The 17,525-nt window shown below is 46.7% G+C and overlaps 1 protein-coding gene across 1 annotated transcript in view; it reads right to left on the bottom strand.

Annotated features, from left to right (window-relative positions):
* Positions 1-17,525, bottom strand: part of MYO5B (myosin VB) — a 132,023-nt gene that overhangs the window by 23,305 nt on the left and 91,193 nt on the right. The window contains 6 exon segments of the mRNA XM_010008501.1: positions 474-558; positions 3,804-4,043; positions 5,720-5,959; positions 8,441-8,597; positions 11,974-12,185; positions 13,657-13,768. Of these exon segments, the coding sequence (XP_010006803.1) occupies positions 474-558; positions 3,804-4,043; positions 5,720-5,959; positions 8,441-8,597; positions 11,974-12,185; positions 13,657-13,768 (1,046 nt within the window).

The raw sequence follows: 17,525 nt of genomic DNA, 5'->3' as shown, positions 1-17,525 counted from the left end.
ACGAGTTTCTCTCGTGGCTTGGGATTTTCCCATGTTCCTTTTCTCTCCCTACATCTGACCATCTAAATCTCTGCTTTAAAAAAACAACACACTCCCAGACTCCTGTGACATTAAAGAAATCCTCTGTCACAGCTCAATATCATCTTGGCTCCTATTTTCATGAATCCTGGGATGTTGTTGCTCTCCACCCTAAGTATTCTCACCGCCTCCCTCATCATCTGGGTGAATGCTGGACTAAAAAGCCCTTTTGGGTGATTTATTCCATATTTCACCAATGAAATCAGCCTCTGTCTTGCCATCCACCAGCAGGGCAACCCAAAGAGATCTAAGCCTACCCAAAATCCCAGGAAAGGGGTGTGAGAAGAGTTCAAGGCAGGGGCTAACAGCAAAAAATAAAAGCAGGAAAACTAGATTTCAGGGGAGTTCAGCTCCTTGTTTAGTGGAGACATTAAAAGCATATTTTTTTTCCTTACCTTCAGCTTGACACAGGATCCTGCTGTTCAGCTCCTCTTTTTCCTGCTTCAGGAGAGCATTTTCTTCTTCCAAGTCGGATATCCTCTAGGAAAGAAGGCAAGGAATTAGTGCTGGCTGCAGGGCAGAGCCTCTGCAAGGGGACTGCAGCTCACCTGGCTGGAGACAAGGAGTTTTGCTGGAGCTTGCTTTGCTTTTTCAAAGATCCAGCTCCTTGTGCTCTGCCAGTTCGCCTTTGCACATCAGGAGCTGAAGGGTAGAAGAACCACACTGCAAGAACTTGGCTCTTCCCAAGTGCATTTTTCCCTTCATTTGATGTTTTCAGCAGAATCTGACAAAATACTGAGCAGCAGGACTTGGTGACCATGATCTGAATAAGTGATCATCAAATCATTACTCCCACACCTCAGTGGGTTTCACTGCTGTACTCAGGTCAGAGCAGGTCCTTTCAAGCCATGTGGCATTTAAGTAGTAGTGATGGACTCTGGAACAGGTTGTCCAGGGAGACTGTGGATGTACCAGCCCTGGAAGGTATTGATCATGAGCTCTCCTGCCCAAGAAACTTAAGTTATGATGGTTGGAAAACAAAACTAGTCAAAAATGAGGAGTACTTTCAATCACACAGGAGGGATGTTTTAGAACTGGAAGACTTGGTAGAATCCATAAAGTTGTTCCCAGTTTTATAAATCCCCATACCTAGTATGGCTTAGAGATGTACAATATGTGAACTTCAGTGACTGAGCTTGTTTTTCACATTCCTGTCTCTATATGAAATAAATATAAGCTGGAATTCAACCTTTGTGTTGATGGAGACCCCAGGAGAAGGAAAACAGTCAATGAAATACAAGTAGAGGCAAAAGGAGCAGGTCACACATGGGCCAAGCAGAACAAACTCCATCTCTGGTACCTACACTGGGACCTTTTGTACCTCATGCTCATCTTTCCACAGGAAACATCTTAGAAGGTGTTTCAAGTTCAACTGATGTGAAGGATTTTTATGGAAGGTGATGAGCAGTAAGCACTCATGATGGCTTCAGCCCTTACTTAAGTGTTCCACTAGAATCACCTGCTCCTGAGATCTTGCTCCAAACTTCCCCTAATCTTGTGAGGTTGATGGCATTTAGGATTTTGCTAAGACAAATCCTGGCCAGGCTTTGAATCATCCCAGCTCATCAGATGAGAAGATGAAGTGCTACCAAAGAAGCCCTAGGAATAGCTGTTGGTAAACCCACTCAGATCTGAGTGAGTAAAGATCTGATGGTTTTAAGTTCATCACAAACTGGAATAAGAACTACTACTCTAAAATTAAGCAGCTGGAAAAGAAGAGACGTAAGGAGGAGATTAAAAGACCTTTTTTCCAGTAACAAGATCACAACCAATATGGATTTGCAGATGTTGCAGCCCCAGTTTAAGTCAGTAAAATCAAAGCTCTCACTCAGAAGTGTCTGATGACTTGGGGAATCATCTCTAGAGCAAGATCATCCTACCACAGCCACAGTGCAGCCTTGGTCTTGAAGGTCCAAACTGCCTCTCACACTTGAATTTGGTTTCATGGCTTTTGGGAGGTATTAAAACGATTCCAAAATCTCCATTGAATTTTTTCTCAGCAGGTCTTTTGGCTAAACAACTGCTTCCAAGAAGGAAACACGTCTTCTCCATCTTCCCATGCATGGGGAACCAAAGGGAGAAACTGAAAGCTAATGGCAGAGGTGGGACCCTGCAGTGCTCAGCAGCAATGTTTTGTAATTGAATCATTTCTTCTCATGGTAGAATGCAGATTATTAGCTCTGCTGGAGGCACTTGTACAAGGGAAAAGCTTTTGCTTTGTTTTCCTGCTTTTTGAAAGCATATCTTGAGTCATTAAATCAACCTTTCTTCTGAGTGCTCAAAGGGGATTTGAAAGCAAGAACAAAGAGGAGGAGTTTTTTTCCCCAGCTGCATCACCTTGAAAATAAAGCATCTTTTCAGGCTCTAAAAGCCTGTGCTGGAGCCAACTAATGAACTGAGCCCTGTGCCAAAAAGGAGCTTCTCATTTGGTGCTGCAGAGAAGAAAACATTTGTTCCACGTCCCTGTGTGGGTGCAACACACATGTGCAAAGAGCAGAGGAACCTCTCTGATAGCTCTTGGTCCAGCCAAGAGACAACACAGGTAAAAGCTTGAAGCCCTTCAGTGAAGAACATCCAAAAATATGGTTCAGATGTGTTTAGATTAAGTTATCCTGACCATGGAGCCCCCACAGCTCCTCACCCCAACCCACCAGCCAAGGCTTCATCCACCAGAGGAGGCTGGGAAGGACAGCTGATGCTAAGTGCTCCAGAAGAGCCTCATCTGGACACTCTTCCACCGTAATTAACAGACAGCTAACGCCAGACTTTTTGTATCTCCAAAACTGACTCACCTTCAGGGTGCCATACAAAAAGTGCCATATTGGAGTAACAGCTGCAGAATGGGTTTTGCTGTGCAATGTAGTGCGTAGAAAAGTTCTACATGCTTTCCAAGAGCAGGATCAAAGAAACCACTTCAGCCACCAGGGCAGAAGAAAAAAGATCATGGATGGAACCTGAGCAGTCAAAAGCATTCACAGAAGGAAACCAATTCCATCCATTAGTGGTTTAGGTCATGACTGAGGATGTGAAGGTGGCACAAAATGAACCTGATAAGCAAAGACATTCAGGGTAAAAGGTCCATTTTTGCTATGTGCAACACCTTACAGAATCATTTTGGATGGAAGAGACCTCTAGGAGCATTCAGCCCAATCATTCCCCCAGCCCTGCCAAGGCCACCCCTGCCCCATGTCCCTCAGCACCACATCTACACGGCTTGGAAACCCCTCCAGGGATGGGGACTCCAGCCCTGCCCTGGGCAGCCTGGCCCAGGTTGCCCAGAGAAGCTGTGGCTGCCCCATCCCTGGCAGTGTTGAAGGGCAGGTTGGATGGGGCTTGGAGCAACCTGGGCTGGTGGGAGGTGTCCCTGCCCATGCAGGGGGGTTGGAACTAGATGATCTTGAAGGTCCCTTCCAATTCAACCCAATCTGTGATTCTGTGTCCTTATTTCACACAGGTCTGGGTTTGGGGAGTCTCTTCTCAGTTGGAGGTACACAAGGTTCACAAAGCACATGAGGCCATTACTGCTTCTGCAGGCATCTCCACTTGCTCTTGCTGCACCACGGCCTGGTTGAAAAGTAAATTCTAAGGGCATTGAGTGGGAAAAAAAAACATATAAAACTTAATTAAAGAAAACAAATTAAGTCTTTCCCCTTCAGCCCTGTGAAGAGTGTCCTTTTACCTGCATGACCACCTACAGAGCATAAGACATGATAAAAGACACATACCCTTCTCAGCAGATCTTTCTCTTTGGTGTAGCTGTCTTCCACAACCTTCCTCTCCCCATGAGCTCTTTCAAGCTCCAGCCGAAGATGCTCCATCTCTTCTTGCAAGCTGACCAGCTGGTTGCCATCACCCTGGTGACTCTGCTGATAATGCAGCAGTTCCTTCTTCAACTTTTCCACCTCAGAGGAGTGGGCAGATGTGAGTGTAGAGAGCTGCTCGTTCAGAAGTCTATATTCCTTGTTCTGCAGCCAAAACAGAGAAGAAATAAAGACCAGGAGAAAGATCAATGCATGGACTGATCGACTACAAAAACAACTGCCACAAGAGAGCTTGGACAAAGAGGAACCTCATGAGGTTACACAAGAATAAGTGCAGAGTCCTGCACCTGGGGAGAAGAACCACCAGGCACTAGTGTAGATTAAGGGCTGGCCTGCCAGAAAGCAGACCCATGGAGAAGGACCTTGGGGTCCTGGTGGACAACAGGTTACCCATGGGATAGCAATGTGCCCTCGTGGCCAAGAGAGCCAGTAGTATCCTGGGGTGCACTAAGAACAGTGTGGGCAGCAGGTCAAGGTTCTCCTCCCTCTCTGCTCTGCCCTGGTGAGGCCACATCTGGAGGACTGTGTCCAGTTCTAGGCTGTGGAGTCTCCTTCTCTGGAGACTTTCCAGCCCCATCTGGACATGTTCCTGTGTGACCTGCCCTAAGTGGTCCTGCACTGGCAGGGGGGTTGGACTCAATGATCTTCAGAGGTCCCTTCCAACCCCTACGATCCTATGAAATCCTTAGGCATGGTGGATAACAAGCTTTGGGATAGTGAACATTTCCATGCATTAGCTAATCAAGCTAATAAAGCTCAAAACCATTTCAAAACTTTGACAAAGGCTGAATAATATTTTGGGAACAAATGCACAAGCTTTTGTTAAATGGATGTTCCACTTGAAGCAAAAGCAAACAATGCATGAGAGTCTGGCAACCACTACAAAATACCTACATTTTATTACAGCTCTCAAACAATGTTACTTAATGCTATTACTTGGCATTTATTTTTTTGAGGCTGTAATATTGGGCTTGTAGTTTATCCTTTTCTTCCTGACTCCTTTGCCTGCAGGAGCCTGTGGTGACAACATCATGTAGTGTAATTGCAGCCTTGAGCACCAAGAGCTCCCTAAACCCCAGCTTTAAGTCATACGTCACCTCAAAAGTCTTGGTTTGCTGCAATTTTCACTCTTAAAGCACTTGGCAGGGATTTACTTCCCAGTTTTGAGACCTGACAATGCAGCAGCTCTGATTTTTGTGGTTGGAGCCCAGAAACCAACCATGTCTTGGGCTGCATCCCAAGCAGCGCGGGGCCAGGAAAGGCATTGTCCCCTCTGCTCTGCTGAGACCCCCCTGCAGGGCTGGGGCCAGGGCTGGGGTCCCCAGCACAAGAAGGACGTGGAGCTGTTGGAGAGAGTCCAGAGGAGGCCACGGAGATGATGGGAGGGCTGGAGCAGCTCTGCTCTGGAGCCAGGCTGGGAGAGTTGGGGTGTTCAGCCTGGAGAAGAGAAGGCTCCAGGGAGACCTTAGAGCACCTTCCAGTGCCTGAAGGGGCTCCAGGAAAGCTGGGATGGGACTTGGAACAAAGACAGGGAGTGAGAGGACAGAGGGGAATGGATTAAAAGAAGCTTTTCTCTCATCATCCTCCCACTGAGCAAAGTCTTCAGCCAGCAAGGTGGAGACCCAAGAATCCAAGTGCATCTGCACTTCCATGGTGACATCCCACCTTAAGAAGCACCTGGCCAGCAGTAGCAGAAGGCTGTCACCACTGTGATGACATCCTCCCCAGACATCATGGGGAAGATAAAACCCTTCCTGGGCAGACAACAGAGGCAAAGCAGAAGCAGGACCACGCTTGTTCCAGCGCAGCTCAGGACTTACCTGCTCATTGATCTTCCTTTGAAGTTGGACCACCTTGTTCTCCATGCCAATGTTGAGCTTCTTCAGGTGCTGGGCTGAACGGGCCTCAATCTTCAGCGCCTTCAGCTCCTGCCTGGCCTTCATGCGGCGGTAGCAGCACTGGAGGACAAGGGTGGCCCCCTTGAGCCTGCGGAAGTGTGTGCAGGCCAACCAGCCCCTGGCGTACTTCTGCAGGATGATGGCTTTGTGCTCTGCCAGAATCTGGAAAAGATGGGCAGAAATGGGACCATCAAGGGAGAAGAGGCTCCTGGAAAAGTAGCAGCAAGCCCAGGTTTGGCTGCAACGTGGCACTCGACACTTCCCAAAGAACCTTCCCAAAGGGTTTCTCCTCCAAGGAGGAGTGCCCTGGTAGGTGCGGGGGGTGATGGTTGGAGACAAGAGGCTGTTATTTTGCATCCTCTTTTATAGATGGGAAGGGGTCCTTCAAACCCAACTCCTGGGGGAAGGTTTCTCTGGTCACTGCACTCAACTGGTGCAGGCAGAGCACATCCAGCTGGTTCACTTCTCTCTAAAAACAGTCAACACCTGCTCAAGGCCACTGAAAGGAGGGAATTTGATCCTGGCTGGTGAGGAGAGGACTGGATGGGGACAGAGGAAAAACTGGACTCAAGTGAGGCTTCAGAGACCACCTGGGAATAGCAGACAGCTCCACAAGATACAGAGCCAGCAGAATAAACAGCTGCTAACAGACACACTGGGCAACCAACTTACTGTCCCTTCAGCATCAGGTACAACTCACACCAGACCAGGTTTGTACATGGTTTTTATCCCTGTATTCCACCTCTGCGTTTTGATAATTTAGACTGCAAATAAATGCTGTCCTGGTGAGACTACTTCTTATGTGGAGAACCTTCAGATAAACTCTGGAGCCCTTTCACCACACTCTGCAGCCACTTCTTGTGCATGACTCCATTTCTGCATTATCTCCAGGAACAGGCTCTCTCTCCCCTCTGACTTCTCTGAGTATCTCTGTGACAACAATCAGGCAGAAATTTAAGGAATGCCTAAGTAAGGCTAGACCTAAAGGGCTGGACAGAAGACTCTCCAAAGCTGTTCTCAGTTTCCTGACAGATGATTTCTCACCCTATCATTTGTTGTCATCAAAACTCCACTTCCTTGCTTTCATCTCCTGGTTTAAAACAAAAGGCTAATGGAAAGAACTAATAAGAGGGATTTAGATCAATAAATGACTTGATTCCTTCCATGACACACCCTACAGGTCTTCCTACCATACTGGAAATAGCACCTGAAGCATCATTTCAGCTTGCCAGGGCATGAGTTAGACCAAATGACACTTCCAGATCTCTGCAACACCTCCCAGCATCTGAATGACCAACTTGATTCAGTAGGTCTGCTAAGGTGCCGCTGCCAAACTCATTTTTGCTTGCACATCTTTAAATGGCAACACTTCCCATCAATGTATGGTCTCCAGAAACACCAGAGGCTTTGTAAAAAAATGCAACAAAAAATATATCATCATGCTGTGCCAGTGAAGGTCAATATAATAATCACAGAATCATTGAGTGGTCTAGGTTGGAAAGGACCTCTGAAAGTCATTGAGTCCAACCCCCCTGCTGCAGCAGGAACACCCAGGGCAGGTCACACAGGAACGTGTCCAGATGGGTCTGGAAAGTCTCCAGAGAAGGAGACTCCACAGCCTCTCTGGGCAGCCTGGCCCAGGGCTCTGTCACCCTCACAGCAAAGAAGTTGCTCCTCATCTTGAGCTGGAACTTCCTGTGTTGTCACTTGGGGCCGTTTCCCCTCGTCCTGTCCCAGGCACCACTGAACAGAGACTGGCCCATTCCTGACACCCACCCTGCAGGTATTGAGAGACATTCATCAGGTCCCCTCTCAGCCTTCTCTTCTCCTCACTAAACAGCCCCAGGTCTCTCAGCCTTTCCTCATCAGACAGATGTTCCAGTCCCTTCATCATCTTTGTAGCCTCCTTTGGACCCTTCCCAGCAAATCCCTGTCCCTCTGGAACTGGGGAGCCTAGAACTGGACACAGTCCTCCAGATGTGGCCTCACCAGGGCAGAGCAGAGGGGCAGGAGAACCTCCCTTGACCTGCTGGACACACCCTAGGATACTATTGGCTCTCTTGGCCACAAGGGCACATTGCTGTCCTATTGGTAACTTGTTGCCCACCAGGACCCCAAGGTCATTCTCCATGGGGCTGCTTTCTAGCAGGCCAACCCCTAATCTATACTGGCTCCTAGTGGTTCTTCTCCCCAGGTGCAGGACTCCACACTTACTCTTGTTGTACCTCATGAGGTTCCTCTTCGCCCAGCTCTCCAAGCCTGTCTAGATCTCCCTGAATGGCTGCACAACCTTCAGGTGGATCAGCCAATCCTCTCAGCTTCATGACATCTGCCAACCTGCTGAGGACACACTCTGTCCCCACATCCATGTCCCTCATGAAGATGTTGAGTAAGACTGGGCCCAGCACTGACCCCTGGGGAACACCACTAGTCACAGGTCTCCAGCTGGACTTTGCACCATTGATCACAACCCTCTGGGCTCTATGGTTCAACCAGTTCTCCATCCATCTTGCTGTCCTGTCTTCCAACTCACTCTTCCTGAGCTTATCCACGATGATATTATGGGAGACAAGTGTCAAAAGTTTTCAACTAAAAGACTCTTCTTGTTCTTTTCTAAGGCAAAGACACCCTGTGGAATCATACCTTGCGATAAGCCCTCCTGACAAACATGCCCCGAGCAAAAGCCTGAATGGTGAGGGTGGCCTTGCGGACCCTCTGGAAAGCTCGGAGGATCCGCAGCATTCGGTACTGCTTCTGGAAGGTGATGGCAGCTCTTGTCCTCCTCAGGTGCTCAGCAAGCCTAGAAGGACAGGAGAAAGGTTAGCAGTAAAAATGAAATCCCGCCTTCTTTCTGTTGCAGTAAGTTTGAAGCTGGACAGGGAGAAAAACCCATCATCCCAAAGTAGCTTGATGGTATTCAAAGAAGACCATCTCACCAGCAGGGTTAAGACAAGGAGAGCAGATATCTGGTCTCCAGTAGAATCATGGAAGTCCCTGGCACCCAGGAGAACTGGAACCAGAAATCAACACACTTCATTATTCCTAAACAGCTTTAATATCCAACTATTTTCCAGCTTTTCCCTTGGTCTGAACTCTGCCTTACATTCTTGAGCCACTCAACACCCAGGTTGGCTCTATCACTTCCTAATTATAAAAAGCAAGACACATGGGGTGTCCAGCTCCTCAGTGAAAGCAGCTGCCAGTTGGTTTGACATCTCAACTGGTGTGCACTGGTTTGGCAACATCCATGAGCAGAGCCCTGAGCAATTCACAGAGAGCAAATAATGAGGGAGGTGGTCAGCCCTGTGTCATGTTGCTCCCATTCTCCAACTGACTCCTTGTTCAATTTGCTACTTCACAGGTTAATAAATACCCATAAAACCTCCATTTCATTTGATAATGAGCTGGTTTGGCTGAACTGATGATGAATTTCTTAATCATGTCTTCTCAGCAGGAGAAGACAGTTTGATCCACTTGGTGAAAAGCAGATCAAAACTAGGAGAGCCCATCTCAGATTGGTTTGTATATTCTCTTGATCCTCCCTCCTCAGAGGGATGGTTGGTTGATGCAAAGTCAACTATAGAGTCCAAGTCTGCAGGTGTGCATGGAGATCCCACCAGAGAGGTTAAAGTTAATCACCAGCTCTCCCATTTTCTTAACCTTCCTCTAACTGCTTAGGTCTCATTTGCCTGGTCTTCAAGTGACCTCTAAGACTGTCAAGAGGGTCCTGCAGCCATGAGCCTACAAGAAGTACATGAACTTCAAAGGACATGAAAAAATGGGTTCTCAGTTTGAAATAAGTGTCACCAAACTGCCCAGCTTTGCTTATTTGAGACCTTCTCATCCCTCCAATCTCCAAGAGGCCAACCACTTTCACAAGAGCAAATAACACAAGGAATTCCATCTCTGATGTTCTTCCAGAATACAGTATGGTCTAGAGGAAACACTTGGAAGGAACAAGGAAGTTCTTCACCTTTGGTTGCTTTCATGATTGATAGAAACCAATGTTTATGCAGCAGTTAGGAGTGAAATGAAAGTGCAAGAGCCTTGTAGACAGGCAGCATCTCATGGTGCCCAAGCTGCAGAGTTACCTGGGCTGAAGATCCTTCCACTTCTGATGGGCAAGCAGTAAAAATGAAATCCCGCCTTCTTTCTGTTGCAGTAAGTTTGAAGCTGGACAGGGAGAAAAACCCATCATCCCAAAGTAGCTTGATGGTATTCAAAGAAGACCATCTCACCAGCAGGGTTAAGACAAGGAGAGCAGATATCTGGTCTCCAGTAGAATCATGGAAGTCCCTGGCACCCAGGAGAACTGGAACCAGAAATCAACACACTTCATTATTCCTAAACAGCTTTAATATCCAACTATTTTCCAGCTTTTCCCTTGGTCTGAACTCTGCCTTACATTCTTGAGCCACTCAACACCCAGGTTGGCTCTATCACTTCCTAATTATAAAAAGCAAGACACATGGGGTGTCCAGCTCCTCAGTGAAAGCAGCTGCCAGTTGGTTTGACATCTCAACTGGTGTGCACTGGTTTGGCAACATCCATGAGCAGAGCCCTGAGCAATTCACAGAGAGCAAATAATGAGGGAGGTGGTCAGCCCTGTGTCATGTTGCTCCCATTCTCCAACTGACTCCTTGTTCAATTTGCTACTTCACAGGTTAATAAATACCCATAAAACCTCCATTTCATTTGATAATGAGCTGGTTTGGCTGAACTGATGATGAATTTCTTAATCATGTCTTCTCAGCAGGAGAAGACAGTTTGATCCACTTGGTGAAAAGCAGATCAAAACTAGGAGAGCCCATCTCAGATTGGTTTGTATATTCTCTTGATCCTCCCTCCTCAGAGGGATGGTTGGTTGATGCAAAGTCAACTATAGAGTCCAAGTCTGCAGGTGTGCATGGAGATCCCACCAGAGAGGTTAAAGTTAATCACCAGCTCTCCCATTTTCTTAACCTTCCTCTAACTGCTTAGGTCTCATTTGCCTGGTCTTCAAGTGACCTCTAAGACTGTCAAGAGGGTCCTGCAGCCATGAGCCTACAAGAAGTACATGAACTTCAAAGGACATGAAAAAATGGGTTCTCAGTTTGAAATAAGTGTCACCAAACTGCCCAGCTTTGCTTATTTGAGACCTTCTCATCCCTCCAATCTCCAAGAGGCCAACCACTTTCACAAGAGCAAATAACACAAGGAATTCCATCTCTGATGTTCTTCCAGAATACAGTATGGTCTAGAGGAAACACTTGGAAGGAACAAGGAAGTTCTTCACCTTTGGTTGCTTTCATGATTGATAGAAACCAATGTTTATGCAGCAGTTAGGAGTGAAATGAAAGTGCAAGAGCCTTGTAGACAGGCAGCATCTCATGGTGCCCAAGCTGCAGAGTTACCTGGGCTGAAGATCCTTCCACTTCTGATGGGCAGATCCTAACTCCAAGCCAAGCAGAACATTGCTGCTCAAAAGCAAGCAACCAAGCTAACACACCACAGCTTCTCTAAGCAGAAAGGAAGGGAAACAAAGCCAAAAGGACCTAAATCATCTTGTTCTTCTCTGTGAAGTGCCTGAGGCCAGCTTGGCCAGATGCAAAAGAAGAGTGGCGTTTCACAGGACTAAGGAACACAAGATCATGGTTAGGGTTGGGAAGGACCTTAAAGATCATCTAGTTCCAACCCCTTACATGGGCAGGGACACCTCCCACCAGCCCAGGTTGCTCCAAGCCCCATCCAACCTGCCCTTCAACATTGCCAGGGATGGGGCAGCCACAGATTCTCTGGGTAACCTGCTCCAATGTCTCAACAAAAATATCTCAGAGTACTTTGATCATCTGATTAGAGTCTAGCTCCTCTAACCCTGGTCCAGCACCTAAAAATTCAATCCATGTGGATATGAAATGAAATTGAGACAAAGAATGTTGATCTCTTGCCCCCAGATAAAGCTGGAGAGAGGGGCCAGGAATGAGCCCTGACACCTTCACCATCGTGCTGCCTTCATGCACAGTATGGCTCTTGTCTTCATGGGGCTGGAAGACAACAGCCCATGCAGAGCATTTTCAATGTTCCTCCCACAAAACTCTCAGTTTAAGACCCACGAGATGGAACAGACTGAAACTCCAAGTGCCCAGAAGTGCTTTTTTACCATTTGCCTTCCCCTCAGAGGACTTCCCAGGACCCACCTCCGTGCCAGGTGTCCACGTGTGTGTCTCTGGATGAGGATGGCAGCTTGTCTCAGCCTTTGGTACTTGATCCTTTGCAGCCAGCCCCTCACTGTCTTCTGAATCATGATTGTGGCAGCTCTGAACTTATCTGCTCGTAGCTTCTCCAGATATGCCACCTGGCCTGCACGGAAAAAGATCTTGGTACGTCCAAACTGGAACTTGTCTGGATCCTTTTCAAAAGCATAAAGGAAACTAAATTTAATTATGGCAAACATTATTTATGTTTTGTTGTTTGTTTTTTTTTTTTTCAGTCTATGTTGCTTAATATAGATTAAAAAAATACCCACTTGGAATCAAATTCAACAACTCACACCTCGTATTAATTGGATGATGAAGTTATTAGAAGGCTTCAAACTACCTGAGCATCTATATATTGAGGAATGAAGCACCTGGATTCCATCTGAAATTCCATATATCTACACAAATTGTGAATATTTTGAGTTGTTTTTTTCTTTGATGTAAAAGAAAAAAGAGTAATTCAACATCAGAGGACTTCCAGAGAAAATTTCCCACTCCAAAAAATTAAGGCTTACACTGCATGTGGTTTTGCAGCCAAGGGAAAAATTTGGTGGACAAGGAGCAAGGAACCCAACTGAGCCACCTCCTCAAGATCTCATGAAGAAACCAGAGATCAAAACTTACAACCTGGCTAAGACTCTGTGTGGACATTGGTAATTGAAAATATACAGCACATGGGATGGAGTAGTTAAGGTTTTGGTGGAGAGAGGTGGCAAAGGCTTCTTACTTGCTGAAGAGAATAAAAGTTCCAATTTATAGGATTATTTCTCCACACATTGGCTACTGAAAGTCCCCCACACCTCAAGATTGGGTGCTGATTGCATTTTCCTCATTTGTACAAAAAGGCATTTAATGATGACTCAAGATGTTGGCCTAAGCTGGACTTCTAAATGGAGCTCCAGCTCCAGCAAGCCAAAACCAGGAGGGGTCGTGGGGGATTCATTTTCTAAGCACGGCCCACTGTTCATGTACAGTTGGTGATGGCCAAGTCTGGACTTCACCAGCACAAAAATGGTATGTTAAGCCTGACTGCAACCAAGAGATGCCATGTGATGCCTGAGAATATCTCCTTTTGCATAGAAAAGAGCTTTAAGATCATCCAGCCCAACCATTGATCCTGCCCAGGCCAGCCCTGCCCCATGTCCCTCAGCACCACATCTACACGGCTTGGAAACCCCTCCAGGGATGGGGACTCCAGCCCTGCCCTGGGCAGCCTGGGCCAGGGCCTGACAACCCTGGCCAGCAAGAAATGCTGCCCAACATCCCAGCTCAGCCTGCCCTGGCACCACTGCAGCCCATTTCCTCTTGTCCCATCCCTTGTTCCTGGGGAGCAGAGCCCGACCCCCCTGGCTCCAACCTCCTCTCAGGCAGCTGCAGAGCCAGAAGGTCTCCCCTCAGCCTCCTTTGCTCCAGCCTGGACACCCCCAGCTCCCTCAGCTGCTCCTCCTCACCCTTGTGCTCCAGACCCTGCCCCAGCTCCCTTGCCCTTCTCTGGACACACTCCAGCCCCTTCATGTCCTTCTTGTCCTGAGGGGCCCATAACTGACCTCAGGATTAAATCATATCAAAGCCACAAGTTTCAGTGCTATAAAACCCATTCCCAAAGATTTGGTCCCAGCTCACCTTAATGAGGTCTTCCAAGAGGGTCTGACAAATCTGCTTCTTGTCGTTCTTCGAGAGGTCTCTCTTTTTCATAAGCACACGATACCTGTTGAAGAAGTCATGGTAGGACCATCTGAAAGTAAAGCAGACAAAGGATTAGTCTGCATGCCAGGCAGTATCTCCTTAAAATAAAGCCTTTAGAGTCCTAGATGAGTCAAAATACAGACCTCATATACTGAGGAACTGCTCACCACTACTCCCAGCCCATATAAAGTCAAGCAAAAGAAGAGGTCACCCCAAACTTTACTCTCAGTCCCAACTCTCCCTGACCACCAAACACTCTTATCAGTGCCTTTCCAGCCTGGAACAGAAAGGCCATGGGTCACACCTTGTTTTCACTTCTCCTGATGTGTTTCCCAAGCTGCTGCCTTGTACAAATCAAATGCAACAACACCGTTCCTTTTGGAAAGGATTTGCTAATTTGGAAGAGATCATGGACCTCCAAAAACATTTCCAAAAGCAATCTTGATTAAGACAGCAAAGAATGACTCAAATAGAAACTCTTCCTTATTATGCTTTTCCAAACTCCGTTGAAGATCAAGTTGAACCAATTCATTCACTAATCCACTCTGGCCTGTGGCCAAGAGCCTGAAAACACACGTGAAACCTTTGGACACTAGAAAGACAAAGCAGCCACATGGAAGATGCTTCACTGTAACCAGCAGAGAAATTTCCAAGCACTTATGACAGGAACTAGAGAACTTCATCTTAATGTTAAGAAAGATCATCTCCTGCCACCACTGCTAGATGCAGAGCCTGCAGACTGGGTCCTGACATTAGTCCAGCATCTGCCAAGTTTCAGCCTTCTCCACATCAGCACAGTGAGTTACAGACCTCTCAAAACCTGAATTTTTAATTTAAACCACCAGATTTTTCCAGCACTGTCAAGTGGGGCTGTTGTTACTTGAAAAAATAAGCATAACAAAGGTCAAAGGAGGATGGGAAGGAACTGCAGAGGTTTTATTTCCTGCCCTCACTCAATGAAACCATCTGTGAGCCTGATCCTCACCCATCTGGATGTTGTGGCAGCCAAGATAAGGATACACTGAATCAAGAGCAGCCACACAAAAACATCTCTGCCCAGCTGCCCTGTGTATGACTTGATTTTCAAGGTATTACATCAAATGCTTCCTATTTTTCCACTTCCAGGCATTAAGAGAGGGGGAAAGAAAGGCAAAATAAACAGGAAAGGGGCAGAGTGGTGCTTGTGACAGGTCCTTACACTTGCCAGTTCCTGTGGTGGGGCTGGGTGAGAAGCCACACCACCTGAGCACTTGCCACATTCAAGCTTGCCATCTCTATAAAATACTTCATCTCTACTTCATCAAGGGTGGGGAGACCCTGGCCCAGGTTGCCCAGGGAAGCTGTGGCTCCCCCATCCCTGGTAGTGTTGAAGGGCAGGTTGGATGGGGCTTGGAGCAACCTGGGCTGCTGGGAGGTGTCCCTGCCCATGCAGGGGGGTTGGATCTAGATGACCTCTCAGGTCCCTTCCAACCTAAAGTGATTCTATAATTCTAGAAGGCAACTTCCAGAAGGCTGGAAGTTGGGATATTTGGCAAGACAGACATGACAGAAATAAAACACTTCTATCCAAATACTCCACCAACACAGCTTCACATCACATCAGAAAACACAGCAGGGGAGGAAAGGCAGTTGATTAAAAGCAATGTTCTAATTAAAATAAGACAGTGGGGAAAAAAAATAATTTACAATGAGAGGAAGGCAAATAAAACCAAAAAATGGACTGCTAAGGATTGCAAAGTGCTACACAATTCCTGTATGGACACACTGCACCCAGGACACCATTTCCAAAGGTTATGAAAACGGCAAAATCTAGAAAAATTTCTTAATGTTGTTAATGAAGAAAAAGGTAAGATGTGTGGGTGTTGGTCTCTTCTCCCAGGGAACAAGTGATGGGACAAGAGGAAATGGGCTCCAGTTGAGGCTGAGATGGGATGTTGGGCAGCATTTCTTGCTGGCCAGGGTTGTCAGGCCCTGGCCCAGGCTGCCCAGGGCAGGGCTGGAGTCCCCATCCCTGGAGGGGTTTCCAAGCCGTGTAGATGTGGTGCTGAGGGACATGGGGCAGGGGTGGCCTGGGCAGGGCTGGGGGACTGGTTGGGCTGAGTGATCCTAAAAGTGTTTTTCAGCTTTAGGGATTCTATGATTATAAGAAATAGAATTTACTGAGTGGCCCTTGAGGGCTTCCAGCCATGGGCTTGTCCACATTGTGTGGCAGCATCCTGAAAACCATTTCATTTAATACCTGAAAACCATTTCATTTAATATGTGTGAACAAGTTGAATGAGACTTTCCCATAATCTCTCCTCCAACCTCCTCTCAGGCAGCTGCAGAGCCAGAAGGTCTCCCCTCAGCCTCCTTTGCTCCAGCCTGGACACCCCCAGCTCCCTCAGCTGCTCCTCCTCAGGCTTTGGCCTTAATTGGGTGTTTTACACAAGGCTACAAGTGGGTGCAAAACAGAGGTGCTGCTCCTGCTTTAAATGGTGGGGCTATGAACCCCAGAGTTGCCCTCTTGCTGCAGAGCCAGCTGGATTAATTACACCTTTGTAATTAAAGGGAGGGCTCAGCTAAGAAATCACAGGTGAAATTCTGAAAAGCATCTTTCCAAGCAGGCAGGAACTCCCCATTGGTGGCCCAGAAGAACGAAAAGCAAAATCCTTCCATTAAGGGTAAACAAATTCATCACCTCCCATCACCCCAGACCATCCTAGTAACCATGTGCTGAGCAAACCTGTCTCCATGCAAGAAATCCAGGTGGTATAATCCCCTGAAGGGATCAAAATTTTAAGGAATGAAGAGCTGGACTAAACTGATCTTTCTAGAGGAGCTGAAGCCTGTTTGGGGGGGAAATGCAGGTTGAATATTCAAGCCAAGATTTGGTATCCAATTATTTTAGAAACTGTAGCTCAGGAAGAACATTTCTCTTGCCTTTGTTTGCTGCAGCAGAACAAATTTGCCTTTCAATTAGCTCAAAAACATGCAGGCTGGCATGGCTTGAAATTATCTGGAATATATTCAAAGAGCAGAATGAGGAGGGAAAAAAACCAAACAACACAGCCCTGTGTTTACATATAATCTTTGTTGGGAGTGGACAAACTGAACTGGTGGTGGCCAAAATCACTTCTAGGTTGTGCTTCCCTGAGATGGTTGCAAAACAGCTAAAGGCACTTGATTAAAAATTATTTGATATCCAAGGATGCCCATGATACATATAAAAGATGAATACGCCACATGTCTAGAGTTCAACAGCTGTGATTTCACACTGAACTGACACAAAAATGCTGCACCTGGCAGCTCCAGCAACCAGAGGAAACCACCAAATGCCCATAATAATAATAATAATAATAAAAAAAGCTATTTCATAGATAAGAACCACCATAAAAAGATCTCATGGAAGCTGCAGTGACAACATTATCTGGAGTGACACCACAAGGGGTGACCACTGCTCTTGTGCCACTGGAACCACCAGAAGCAGCAATAAAAATGTAGAGCTTTGACAAAATGCATGTTAAAAACTTCTTTTAAGGAATATTTTGTTATTAATAGAGATCTGCACCAATTAATTCTCTGCAGACTCATCTTGGTGTGGCCAATTGCTACAAAGATGAATGGTTTTGTAGCACAGAGATTTCTCCCATGCTTTATCCATGGAAGCTGATGACAGATTTACTATCTACACACTTCAGACAGTCCATTCATCACAGTCACTGATGTCCAGGCTAACAAATACATTTCTTAACTGCTGTGTAACATTTCCAACCAAATGATACATTTTCAATTAACTGGAGACAGCAGCAGAGTGCAGCCTGCCA

The sequence above is a fragment of the Chaetura pelagica genome, unplaced genomic scaffold (genome assembly GCF_000747805.2).
Source record: "Chaetura pelagica isolate M959 unplaced genomic scaffold, ChaPel_1.0 scaffold182, whole genome shotgun sequence".
Taxonomy (NCBI): Eukaryota; Metazoa; Chordata; class Aves; order Apodiformes; family Apodidae; genus Chaetura; species Chaetura pelagica.
This window is presented reverse-complemented; position numbering and strand designations above follow the sequence as displayed.